The sequence below is a fragment of the Scyliorhinus canicula genome, chromosome 12 (genome assembly GCF_902713615.1).
Source record: "Scyliorhinus canicula chromosome 12, sScyCan1.1, whole genome shotgun sequence".
Taxonomy (NCBI): Eukaryota; Metazoa; Chordata; class Chondrichthyes; order Carcharhiniformes; family Scyliorhinidae; genus Scyliorhinus; species Scyliorhinus canicula.
In genome coordinates, this window is record NC_052157.1 from 102,676,885 (window position 1) to 102,690,567 (window position 13,683).

Below are 13,683 nucleotides of genomic sequence, written 5' to 3' on the forward strand. Positions count from 1 at the left end.
AAGAAAGCATATTGCCGGCAGCAGCCAATTAAGAGGCTGTCACTGGGGATAGTTTAAGGATAGTTGCTGGTCCAACTGAAGAGTGGTACACTGGCGGCATGTCGCTGAGGGGGCAGTCATGGCTATCAGGGAATCCCCTCCATGGGCTCTGGAGCAACCATCAAAGAGGGGGCCCCTCTGAAACCTGCTGGGAGGCCACCAGGGTTCATCTGGCAGTTTCCCCAAGTGGCAGCAGACACTCTCGACACAGGCAAAAGGTGCCCTTAATTGGCCTCTAAGGTGACACAATTGGCTGCCCAGTGGGCAGTCACACCACTAACATTCCCATCGCTGGCATTGGGTCATGCTGGCAGGAATATGCTGGGTTCTTCACTCAATGTTGTTTCTCTCCATGCCCCAGCCTGCCTCCAACAGTGCAGGAAAATTCAAACCAATAATTGTGGCAGAGGGAAATAAAAACGAGTGAAATGTTTGCTGATATTGAGAATCTGCACAAGGATTTCTCTCCTAATACCATCCTGCAAATTTGAACGAAAGCAGTTAAACGCGCTAAAATATACAGCCGTACCTTTATGCTGCAGATGTAATATTAGGCGATAGTGATAAAAGCATTTCCGTTGTCCCTTAGACACAGTTGGAGTGATGTCTTGGGCCCATGTGGAAATCCTTAATCGGTTTACAAGGTTGTGCTACAACGTTGCTGTAAGTAGCAAAGAGAGGAGGTTTTTCTCTCAGGATTTCTCATATTCCAATGGAACTACTTCCATTTGTTCCGGTTAGATTGAATAGAGCACCGATGCTGAGAGCAACAGAAGTGATTAACCTGTTGTAAAGTGTTGGATTAGCGACCAGTTCCTACAATGGCTGTTTGATGTTCCTGGACACAGTTTAAGAAACCTTGAAAATGTACCTTTCTCCCTGCTTTGTCCAGCGAAGGTTCCTGAAAAGCGTGCTCCATTCCCCCATGCCCAGCCAAACACCTATCCCACGACCCAATGGACTACATGGTAGAAGAACAAAAAAAAAACCCCCAGCAAACTCCGAGATCCATATTTGGTCAATCTATTCAAAACATTATAATCTGAAAATATTAAAAACCCCTTTAAATACAGGACATGTTGCAGTAAAAACAATCCACGCAATTCTCTTCTGGTAATCAGTACAGTCATACATTCTGCAGTGTAAGAATTGGCAATATTACTGGCTTACTGACGAAAGAGTCCTGTTGGCTTCTCCCATCCTGAGGATCCTCTCAGAACAGTAATTCTATTAGTAAACAAACCACTGGAATTTTCCCACCTGGCAAAATAGGAAGCAAAAGGTGTCCTATTTTGTATGTGTGCGTGTGTGTGACAGAAATGATGGAAAAATATATACTGGACTGTAGATAGACAATTAACTATGGGCGAGCTTGAATTTAAAATGTGACCCGAAAATCTAGATCACATTTCCAAATTAGTGGATGAGCAATCCGCAGAATGAGCTGGGAAATTATTGCCATGTTAGCAGCCTTTCATATTAAGACTGTTGCCTGCACTTGAGATGTACTGTTAATGGGGAAGGGAAAATCATCCAGCTAACACACACACCCGTCAATAACTCCAATATCTTAACAACATGCTCCTGGATAGCTCAATGGCTTTTCCTTGCATTGAGACCCAATCCTAAATGCACAACAAATGGGTGTGCAGCAGCTTAAATGTCTGAGGGGAAACTCCTCTTCCCTGGCGTAAAATGATGGCACAAATCCAGCTGTCAATGGCCAGTGAGTTCAAAAAGGCCCTGGTTTTGAATTTTCATCAAGCGCCTTAGAAAATCACATCACATTGTGATGATATTTTGTGAACTTGCTACTATTCTCTTTATACTTCAGATTCGCAAACATATATGCATAACAGTAAGCAAGTTCAGTGACTAGAGCAAGATTATGGAACGCCCTCGGAATCCTACTCAACAGATCTTCAGCGATCCTGGAATCTGACTTTTCATCATGGCCTAGTAAGTCCCAAAATGGCAACTCCACTAGTCAAATGTTTTGGACAGATCAAAGCCACAGAACTCTTGCAATTTACTTTTGCTTTGATCAAACTGCAATAGGAACTGATGTAAAAAGTGATTTCCTTGCTATTGCAGAGATGGATGTCAGCCTGGTTTCCACAGGAGACAGATCAAAAGGAAACTGTTGGTGAGTGACCATTTGTCTTTTTTTCCCACTCTAATATGTGGTTATTGTCCTTTACAGGAGGAGATTATTTAAGGGCTCTGATGATCTACATTACGTGACAAACACAAGAAAGATGAAAGGCATAAGGCCAGCAGGAAATACTAAATGAATATTGCCACATCATTCTGCGAAATGGTCAATGCTACCAACATTCTGTTTTTTAGAGTTCATTCCAGTTGACTGTTTTACTGTCACAGACACTCACATTTCTTAAACCAGATGTCCACTTATTGCACACTTAATATACAGGGCAAGCTACAAAACTAGAAAATGCAACCTGCTCACTCCCAAAGTGTCGGATCACGTGGCAGTCATACATGCGACACTCCAGGAGTGAGATTCCCAGGCCGTCTCCTAGAACTTCAGCTGTCTTCTCTTCAGGTATTTGTTGTCTTCTTCACCTGAAGAGAGAGAGAGGATCTGGTGTTAGAACCCAACGACTTCATTAACCTCATTCAGCAAATTTCATTGAATCATAAAATCCCTACAGAGCAGGAGGAGGCCATTTGGCCCATCGAGTCTACACTGACCCTCTGAAAGAGCACCCTACCTATGCCGAAACCTGAGAATATGAAATGAATGAAATGAAAATTGCTTATTGTCACAAGTAGTCCCTTGACTCCGCCTAACTAAGGCCAATTTAGCATGGCCAATCCACCTACCCTGCACATCTTTGGACTGTGGGAGGAAACCGAAGCACCCGGAGGAAACTCATGCTGACATGGGAAGAATGTGCAAACTCCACCCAGACAGTCATATGGGAGGGAATCAAACCCGGTTCCTTGGCGCCGTGAGGCAGCAGTGCTAACCAGTGCACCACCTTGAAATATTTCCTTTGGGGTGACATCTCAGCGACATTCCTCTTCTGATCAATAATATTCTTCAGATTGTCCCTCAGTTATGACACTCATGATTTGATAGGTGACAATAAGTAAGTAACAGTCAAAGAAAAGGGGTAGTAATATTAAGATAAGTCTATCTGAGGCATTTTAATCCAATGTCTTTTTTTTCTACAAACTGATTCTTGTACCCTAGACATCCTTTCTCCTGCTTTTCTTTTGCCAGACTTTTCTAAATATCCTGACATTTCAGTTTTCGCAAAGGGCAGGAATAGTTTGAAATTCTTGAGAAGGGCAGCACGGTAGCACAAGTGGATAGCACTGTGGCTTCACAGGTTCGATTCCCCACTGGGTCACTGAACTGTCTGTGCGGAGTCTGCACGTTCTCCCAGTGTATGCATGGGTTTCATCTGGGTGCTCCGGATTCCTCCCACAGTCCAAAGATGTGCAGGTTACATAAGAACATAAGAACTAGGAGCAGGAGTAGGCCACCTGGCCCCTCGAGCCTGCTCCGCCATTCAATGAGATCATGGCTGATCTTTTGTGACTCAGCTCCACTTTCTGGCCCGAACACCATAACCCTTAATCCCTTTATTCTTCAAAAAACTATCTATCTTTGCCTTAAAAACATTTAATGAAGGAGCCTCAACTGCTTCACTGGGCAAGGAATTCCATAGATTCACAACCCTTTGGGTGAAGAAGTTCCTCCTAAACTCAGTCCTAAATCTACTTCCCCTTATTTTGAGGCTATGTCCCCTAGTTCTGCTTTCACCCACCAGTGGAAACAACCTGACCGCATCTATCCTATCTATTCCCTTCATAATTTTAAATGTTTCTGTAAGTTCCCCCTCATCCTTCTAAATTCCAACGAGTACAGTCCCAGTCTACTCAACCTCTCCTCGTAATCCAACCCCTTCAGCTCTGGGATTAACCTAGTGGTTAGGTGGATTGGCCATGCTAAATTGCCCTTGGTGACCAAAAAGGTAAGGATTATTGGGTTATGGGGATAGGATGGAAGTGTGGGCTTAAGTGGGTTGGTGCAGACTCGATGGGCCGAATGGGCTCCTTATGCACAGTGTGTTCTATGTTCTATGTATTTTGAGCCTTTCCAAAGGTCATCAGAGTTTTCGTCACCTTATTGTGGCCCTCCCTTTAATTAATTTAAAGGCAGTTTTCCACTTCCAATCCTATTATGCTCCCGGAACCCATCTATTTGAAGTTAGACTAACAATTGGGGGGGGGGGGAGACACGAGTAGAGGGGATTTCTCATTCCCTGATCTAGGCCTTTTAAGCAGGATTGCTGTGCTTCGTGATCTCATTACACTGAGGTACCTGCACTCTCTGTCTCCAAACTTCACTTCCTTGCAATGCACAAGCTACAACCACTTTATTTTCAGCTGGTTTTACTTGATTGGATTCTAAGGTTGAGTGAATCCCACTGGGCCCAAACTCTTACACTGATTGTTTTTTTATTGTTAGTTCCCTGTGAGGGATGTGTTGGGGAATGAAAGACTTTCCATTTCTGGCACATTGGGTCAGCATTAGAAACTTTCAGGTCAAACTTGGGCCTGTAGTGCTGAACAGCATCACTATGTCATAATTTTTCATTCCCAATACTGGTCATTTTGTAGCTTCTCCATTCGAGATGGCCAATTTGGTGTTACATTTGTGGGTGACTCTTTCAAGGGACGCGGGTGACGCAGCAAAGTGAACATTCGTTGCCTATCCCTAATTGCCCTTAAACTGAGTGGGTAGCTAGTTCAGAGGGTAGCTGTTGCCCATCCCTCATGTCTGTGCGGAGTCTGCACGTTCTCCTCGTGTCTGCATGGGTTTCCTCCGGGTGCTCCTGTTTCCTCCCACAGTCCAAAGATGTGCAGTTTAGGACGATTGGCCATGCTAAATTGCCCTTAGTGTCCAAAATTGCCCTTAGTGTTGGGTGGGGTTGCTGGGTTATGGGGATAGGGTGGAGGTGTGGGCTTGGGTAGGGTGCTCTTTCCAAGAGCCGGTGCAGACTCGATGGGCCGAATAGCCTCCTTCTGCACTGTAAATTCTATGATTCTCATTGCCCTAGAACTGAGCTGCTTGCTAGTTCAGAGGGCAGCACCATAGAATCACTACAGTGCAGAAGGAAACCATTCAGCCCATCGAGTCTGCACCGACCCTCTGAAAGCATATCCTATCTTGGGTCAGGGCCGCACCCTATCCCCTTACCCCAGAAACCTTTTGGCCACTAAGGGGCAATTTAGCATGGCCAATCCACCAACCTGAACATCTTTGGACTGTGGGAGGAAACACACGTAGACACGGAGAGAAAGTGCGAACTCCACACAAACAGTCACCTGAGGCCGGAATTGAGTTAAGGGTCAAGCACATTTCTGGAGTCACATATAGGCCAGAGTGGATAAGGTTGGCAGATTTCCTTCCCGAAAGGGCATTAGTGAAAAAGATGGGTTCTGAACAATATGATAGTTTCATGGTCACCATTACTCAGGCTAATTTTCAATTCCAGATTTATTAACCAAATTTAAATTCCACCAACTGCCATGGTGGGATTTGAGCTCATGCCCTGAGAGTATTAGCCTCGGCCTCTGAATTCTGGTCCAGTGACTATACTGCCGTCTCCCCCTGATTTTATACTATGAGACAACCCAGATGCCCCAATGCCTTTACAGAGGCTTTATCTCATTGTACCAGATCAAATTTAATACCAGGCCCAGAGCAGTGTGGATCAAACATGCAGCATACCATCTTCTACATAAGCATTGCATAGTAATTTAAATCACGTTACATGATAGAAAAGATCACGCAGAAATCACCTGCCACATCAACCCCTGGTTACCATAGAAACACAAGCGTGCGCCACTCAATTGCAGTTGAAAAATGAAATGAAAATGAAAATCGCTTATTGTCACGAGTAGGCTTCAATGAAGTTACTGTGAAAAGCCCCTAGTCGCCACATTCCAGCGCCTGTTCGGTGAGGACAAGGAAGAATGTTTCAGCTGTACAACTTTATGATAATTTTTTAAAGCATTCACAAATCTATCTGGTTCACGAATGTCCTTTGGGGAAGGAAATCTGTCATCCTTACCCAGTCTGGCCTACAGATGACTCCAGACCCACAGCAATGTGGTTGACTCTTAACTGCCCCCTCAAGGGGAATTACAAATGGGCAATAAATGCTGGCCCAGCCTGCGATGCCTACGTCCCATGAACACATTTTTAAAAAATAGGTTCCAAAGTTTACCAAGGTATTAAAAACAAGGAAATGATTCAAAATGTTCTTCAATGAACAGGCTTTGGCTGAACAGGCTTTCATGGTGAAAAGTTACCGGATAGTTTAACATCTCATTTTGAAGGTGCACTTTTGTGATTTGCAGTACAGAAACAGGCCATTCGGCCCATCTGGTCTATGCCGATCTTCATGCTCCTGATGTACCTCGCTCCCACCCTACTTCATCTCACCCACTCAACATATTCTTCTACTCCTTTAACCCTTGTGTGTTTATATTGCTTCCCCTTGAACACGCTTATGCTAAATTACTTCAACCACTCTATGTGGCAGTGAGTTCCATTCTCTGAGTAAAGAGATTTCTCCTGAATTCCCTTTTGTACTTATTAGGGATGGTCTTCTATTTATAGATCCTAGTTTAGGTTCGCCACACCAGTCACCTCTACATCTTGCCTGTTGAATCTGACTTGTACTCGTACAGCTAATTTCATTGACATTAGTTAAGTTTTTAATGAAACAATGAACCTAGACAAAGTTTAGCATTTCGGGAAGCGCGCATCAATATTAACAGGCAGAGGGAGGGAAAGTGTAGGATGTTCAGCGTAGCAAGAGTTAATGTGGGCCTGAAGAACAATACCACTCAGTATGACGTGGAGAGTCACATGGCAGCAGACCGGGGACAGGCAGTTGCAGGGACAGTCTGAGAGACTTTGGCATGACGATAGGACCTGGACAGGGCTATACCGTAGAGCTATGTGTACAGGTGTGTGCTGAACAATAAATGGTTTATATTCAACAACACAAGCCTCCAGATCATTTAGTGACACACCAAACAACCTGACAATGGAATGTTCACTTCATTCCAAATTACTGGGGAAAATAAAGAGGCACATTAAAGTTTTTCATCTTGCACTCACCAGGACACTGATATAAGGGTAAAAGAACAATTTTATACTGTATGAGAAGAGAATTCTGGTCGGTTGGTAAGTGGACTCTGTTGTATATTTGAACTAACAGTACAAAAGAAAGAGATGGTTGATGCACATATGTTGAATGCAAGATCATCAGAGGTTTATTAAATAGGTCTTCACTGTACATGGGTTAATAATCTTTATTAGTGTCACAAGTAGGCTGACATTAACACTGCAATGAAGTTACTGTGAAAAGCCCCTAGTCGCCACAATCCGCTGCCTGTTTGGGTACACAGAGGGAGAATTCAGAATGTCCAATTCACCTAAAAACACGTCTTTCGGGACTTGTGGGAGGAAACCGGATCACCCGAAGGAAACCCACGCAGACACAGGGAGAACGTGCAGACTCTGCACAGACAATGACCCAATCCGGGAATCGAACCTGGGTCCCTGGCGCTGTGAAACAACAGAGCGAACCACTGTGCTACCGTGCCGCCCATGTGCTACCGTGTCGGGTTGGCACTAGACTAAGGCCAAAAGCCCGTAAAGTAGCCGATGATGTCATGCATGCCACATGACTTCCTTCTTAAAGCAACTTTGTACACAACTACAATAACCCGCACATCTAACATCCCTCCCCCTTTACTTCTAAAGTCCAACACAAGTATTTTAACATAATCATATGAACATATGAACACAAATGCAGGTACCAAATTCACCTAACAAGTATATCTTTCGAGACTTGTGGGAGGAAACTGGAGCACCCAGAGGAAACCCTTGCAGACAGAGGGAGAACGTGCAGGCTCGGCACAGACAGTGACCCAAGCTGGGAATCAAACCTGGGTCCCTGGCGCTGTGAAGCAACAGTGCTAACCACTGTGCTACCATACCTTTGACAAAGAGTCATCTGGAATCGAAACGTTAGCTCTTTTCTCTCCCTACAGATGCTGCCAGACCTGCTGAGATTTTACAGCATTTTCTCTTTGAACATAGAACATACAGTGCAGAAGGAGGCCATTCGGCCCATCGAGTGTACTTCCACCCTATCCCCGTAACACAATAACCCCTCTTTGGCATCAAATTATCACATTGTCACGACACAGTCAATAAGATAGACGATCAGGTGGGCGCTTATTTCTCGCAGGTTGCCTGCACACTTCCGGGACTTTGTTCTTCTCGACCTTAGATGTATTTTCAGGTTCTCCGGTAGATGTCCCTACCCTGGAAGGTGTTCTACTCTTTCTGAGGGAAGACTAGTAGTAGCAGGAACTTGCGGTGCAATCACATATTCTGTACATGGATTGGAGGTTACACAGTCAGATGGGACAGAGACCATTCCCTCGTGAGATAGTTCTGGCACTGTCATACCAACACATGTTGATGATAATTGATCAGCATGGTGTCTCCACATGGGTTTGTCTGTTATTTGGACCATGTAGGATATCGGACCAATCACTGGGACCCATTTCTCACTAGCAGTGTAGCTGTGTGCTAACACTTGTTCTCCTTGTTGAAACAAGTGTTTGTTTGAGTTAGGCTCTCATCTCAAGATCTGCGACTGATGGTTATGGAGCCTCCATAATACCTTTCATTTTATTTAGGTGTTTTATGTAGATCCTTACAGTCAATTACATGTCCTAGATATTGTATGGATGTCTGAAAGAAATCGCATTTATCTTTCCTGATACAAAGCCTATGCATCTGATGGAGTTGTATCTCTGCAGTTTATCCACTTAGCTCAACATTGTCTGTGATGTAGCTTCTCAGAGGTACTATTTCCTCAGTATAGGTCCTCAAGCTCACATCTGCTGGTTTCAACAGCAGTTGATTAAGTTTCCATTCGTAGATGGTCTCAGGAATTAGAGACAGCAGCCCCCATATTGATAGGTTGTCCATTCAGTTTTGGCATGACCCAAAAATGGTGCAAACCACCCTAGACGTTCTGCTTCAATTCTTCATCAGAATGAAGTGCTATAACGCCATTGTAGTTGTTCTTTTCTTCCACATTGTGAATTTTCTTCCCTGAATTCATTTTGTTTCTTCCTTTACATGAGTTCTGGGTCTTCCTTTGAGTGTTGTTCTCTTGAGAAGTTATTTTACTCCAACAATCTCTTGCCACAATTTTTACATTGGCTGTCCTTGCTCCAGCAAGCAGCCTCTGAATGGCCCATTTTTCCACATCAATGACATACCTGTTGCTGGGTAGATGTCTTCTCACCAGCAGCCAGTTTATGGATCCTCGTGCTTTCTCTGAGCCGAGACACCTCCTCAGCCAGTCGTCAGATTTAGATTCCATTCCGTTAATAATCTTCTCTGAATGGCCTCATTTTTCAAACCACACACCAAACGATCTCTAATTGTGTCATCTAACGAGTCGCCAAATGTGCAAAATTCTGAAAGTTGTCTTAAGGGTTGGGATGAGCAGTACAATATTTTCCCCATCTGATTCCTTCAATGAAATTGAAACCTTTCCACAATAATTAACGGTTTCTAATATTTTAACCAGTTCTTGATACGTCTTATCCCTGGATTTCTCGGGCTGAACCAAACTTAACAAATTGTAAGGTCATTTCCAATTGTACTCAGCATTGCAGGGACCTTAATATCTTTCAAAATCTTATTCGCTGGCATACAATAATAGAATCTTTTGGAGTATGACTTATAATTCTGAGTCTTCATCAAATGAGCCCATCTATGGTAGCGGAATGTTCTCCCAACTTCCTTCAATTAATGTTCTAGTTCAATAAAGTTGAATTACCAATTTGTAACAGCTTTAACTTGCATCACAAGCCGTGAGAATCTTTTGTTCTCTGCCCTGCTCTACCTCCATGTCTGACTGCACTGCACATAGCGAGCTCCGCAGTCTGAACTCCTTGGAGTATCGGGTCCTTTCCTTGGATTTTTGCCCCATGAACCTTACTGGTTCCGATACTAGGTGAGATTTGTGGCCTTTAATTAATCTGCTTGATCGATTGTCTGTTGAAATAGCTCAACGTTTCCATGTCAATGGCCAAACTTAGACTTCTCTTTCTTCTGAAAAATTATTTTTGATCCGTTGCTCATCGCCTGTTTTCTGTTTTTAAACTCCTGTATCTTTGGACTAACAGTACATGCTGATGTGACAGAGGTTGTTAAATAGTTCTTCACTGTACACGGGTTGATACTAGACTAAGGTCAAAAGCCAACGAGGTAGCCGATGATGTCATGCATGTCACATGACTCCTTTCTTAAAGAGGCATTTCATACAACTACAATAACCTACAGATAGAACATTCTTCCCCCGTTACTTCTAAGGTCCAACACAACTACAATAAGCTACATATATTGCAGACTTTGATTGGTAGAGGCATTGCCATGGAGATTGCAGTTGATGGTGACTGACAAGTTAACTGCCAGGCATGGCTTGAAATTTAAATCAGGAAGCTTGACCATGATTGGTCAAGGCATTGTCCTGAGGAATGAGTCAGCAAATGACTGTCACTTACTTTGTTCAAGTGAAACAGGTGCAATGTGTGTACATGTGCTCTCTGTCTGCAAAGAACAGAGGCCTGTTTATTAATGTGCAGCTTCCGGTACATGCAAATGCACTACACTGCCAGCCTGACGGACACAGTTGACTGAAATTAAATTGGTTGTCAGCGTAATTCTTAGCACACTGAAGATTATTTAGCAAATGTTTACCCGTCACAAAATCACATCTAATGTTGGGCACTGTGTTTTGAGTTTTGCAAGCATGGGCCTGTACCTTACCCGGTGTGCATAGCAGGTGAGACATGCTGTTTGATACAAACCACCAGTCGTTGGGCTGTATGACCCATGTACCTGGCATCAGAGTGGCACTGAAATTCATAGACCACATTACCCATGAAATGCAGAGCGCCCTTTTGGCTTAACGGCAGCATCCTGTTAGTGGTGAATACAACTTGTGTTGTTACTGCATAGTGTGGCACATTTGTATGTACTGGAAACTACAGGTCCACGTGCCAACCAACCAGTGCTCTCTTTTCACACAGTATAAATCAGAAGTAGGTTCTTTACCCAGAGAGTAGTGGGGGCATGGAATGCACTGCCTGTGGAAGTAGTTGAGTCGGAAACATTAGGGACCTTCAAGTGGCTATTGGATAGGTACACAGATTACGGCAGAATGATGGGGTGTAGATTAATTTGTTCTTAATCTAGGACAAACGTTCGGCACAACATCATGGCCGAAGGGCCTGTTCTGTGCTGTATTTTTCTATGTTCTAAAATGCTGGTTTCGCCTTGTATCGGTGTTCTTGTGAAGAGTCTTGATGAGTGCAAGACAAAAAACTTCGACAAGTCTCTTTATTCAACAATACTCAAGTTCTGTGCTACCAAATGGCTGATAGTAAATTAATATTACAAAAGGAAACTTCTCAAGATTAAGGGGAATACAAAGATATCTTCTCTACTTTGACAGGAAGATATCTTTTTCTCTTAAATGCTTTATCAAGTCGAGGTGAAAGGTTATCTTATTTGGAGAGAGATGACCTGGAGTACAGCTGGATGGAGGTCAACTTAAACACCTTAGTCGCAGGTTAGGCTCAAGGATATAGACTCTATACCACAAAGAAGTCTAGACTTAGGGATGATGTGTTGGAGGTTTTTAGGATTAAATTGTGTTGTTTATTACAACTAAATAGATTGGGGAAACCAGGGTCGCAATAACAAATTATGGGAGATGAGAACTGAGTTAGCTCCCGGTGGGGTGTTTCTTATCCCAGAGAACAGCGGACCTGTGGAATAGGCTGTTAATGTGTCCAGTAAACACTGATTGCCTGAAGTCCTTCCAACAAGAATTAGATCAATTTCTGATTAGCACAGTGGTTAGCATTGTTGCTTCACAGTGCCAGGGTTCCAGGTTCGATTCCCGGCTTGGGTCACTGTCCGTGCGGAGTCCACAAGTTCTCCCCGTGTCTGCGTGGGTTTTCTCCGGGTGCTCTGGTTTCCTCCCACAAGTCCCGAAAGACGTGCTGTTAGGTGAATTGGACATTCGGAATTCTACTTCGGTGTAACCGAACAGGCGCCGGAATGTGGCCACTAGGGTCTTTTCACAGTAACGTCATTGCAGTGTTAATGTAAGCCTACTTGTGATGATAAAGATTATCACATCACCTTTTATAAAAGGTAGAGGCTGCACGGAATGACCAGGGATGGAGACTAGTTTTAACTGCTGAGGCCATTCGGAGAGGAATTTCTCAGATTCCGCAAACTAGTTTTTATCCCATTTTTGCCTCTGCTGGAATAGAACAAATGGCTTTTGGATGAGTACAGACTGTGTGAATGATAACAGCATCGTGGGCGTGGGGGACAGGCAGGACATGCACAAACGACACGGTCATTGTTTGCATCACATCATAAAATGAAACATTCCTCCCAGCTCCTAAACCACAGAGAGTTACTAAGATCGAGTGTAGTATCTATGCTTCTTGGTCTTATGGCTGAGGTCAAATGTCAGATCAAGGCCAAGATGAGGTGCAATTGCCTTTTCTTGTCAGCTTGGATCTTGTGTAACTCTCTTGTGGAGACCAAGAATTGGCTTCAATTCGAATATGGATTGGTTTTTGGAGTGGGCAATGGGATGGATTAAGGGCTTGCCCTGTCCACTCTGCACATTAGCTTTATAATTTACAGAAGAGAATAAATAATTAAAAACAATCTCTCCACACACAAGTTGTTGCTGTTACAGGTTTTCACCGTTTAAATGTACACAGCCAGGTCACTCTTACCTGATCGCACTGCCCCAAGACATCAAGGGAAAAATGACTGCAGCAAGAAAGCAGTCAACAGCCACAGGCTGAGCAAGAGTTAGGTTCCATAGCATTTCAAACATGTATCAATAATCACAATTCAATTTCATCTTCAGGTTGCTCTTGTAGTGATCTCTATGTGTACATGTACACAAGGGGTTAATGTGTAATCAGTAGCACCACATGATCACTAGAGGGCCGGACCAACAGGGGTACAAAAGGCAGCCACATTGGGTCACTCTCTCTCTCTCTTGGGTGCACTGTGACCAGAGCAATAGCAGACTAGTTCAGATGGCCAGTGGAGTTACGTATAGTTACCATAGTTAGAACTTCTTAACCTTATCACTAGTGTCAAAGTTAAAGTAAAGAACTTATGTAAATGTTGTTGTCGTTACTCAATAAACCTTTTTTTACTACTGGAAGAGTTTGAATCTTCTTCATCGAGATTCAGAACACCTCATCACTAACCAAGGATTGAGTAGCACATGCTACCTACCACACAGGTAACAAAACAGCTCTGATCTGGAATGTGTTGCCTGACAAGGGTGGTGAAGGCAGATTCAATAATATGTCCCAAAAGGGAATTGGATAAATATTTGAAGGGAAAGTGTCATTAGGTTATGGGGAAAGAGTGGGGCAGTGAGACTGGACAGTCCTTGGAGTGGCAAGGTGGCACAGTGGTTGCACTGCTGCTTCACAGCGTCAGGGACC

General features: G+C 43.7%; 1 protein-coding gene across 1 annotated transcript in view; it reads right to left on the reverse strand.

Moving 5' to 3' along the window:
- Nucleotides 1–723: 723 nt before the first annotated feature.
- The window catches only part of atp2a3 (ATPase sarcoplasmic/endoplasmic reticulum Ca2+ transporting 3), a 310,265-nt gene continuing 297,305 nt past the window's right edge, over nt 724–13,683 (reverse strand). The window contains exon 21 of the mRNA XM_038813618.1: nt 724–2,625. Within this exon, the coding sequence (XP_038669546.1) occupies nt 2,579–2,625 (47 nt within the window). The 3' untranslated portion in view covers nt 724–2,578. The remainder of the gene's footprint in view (nt 2,626–13,683) is intronic.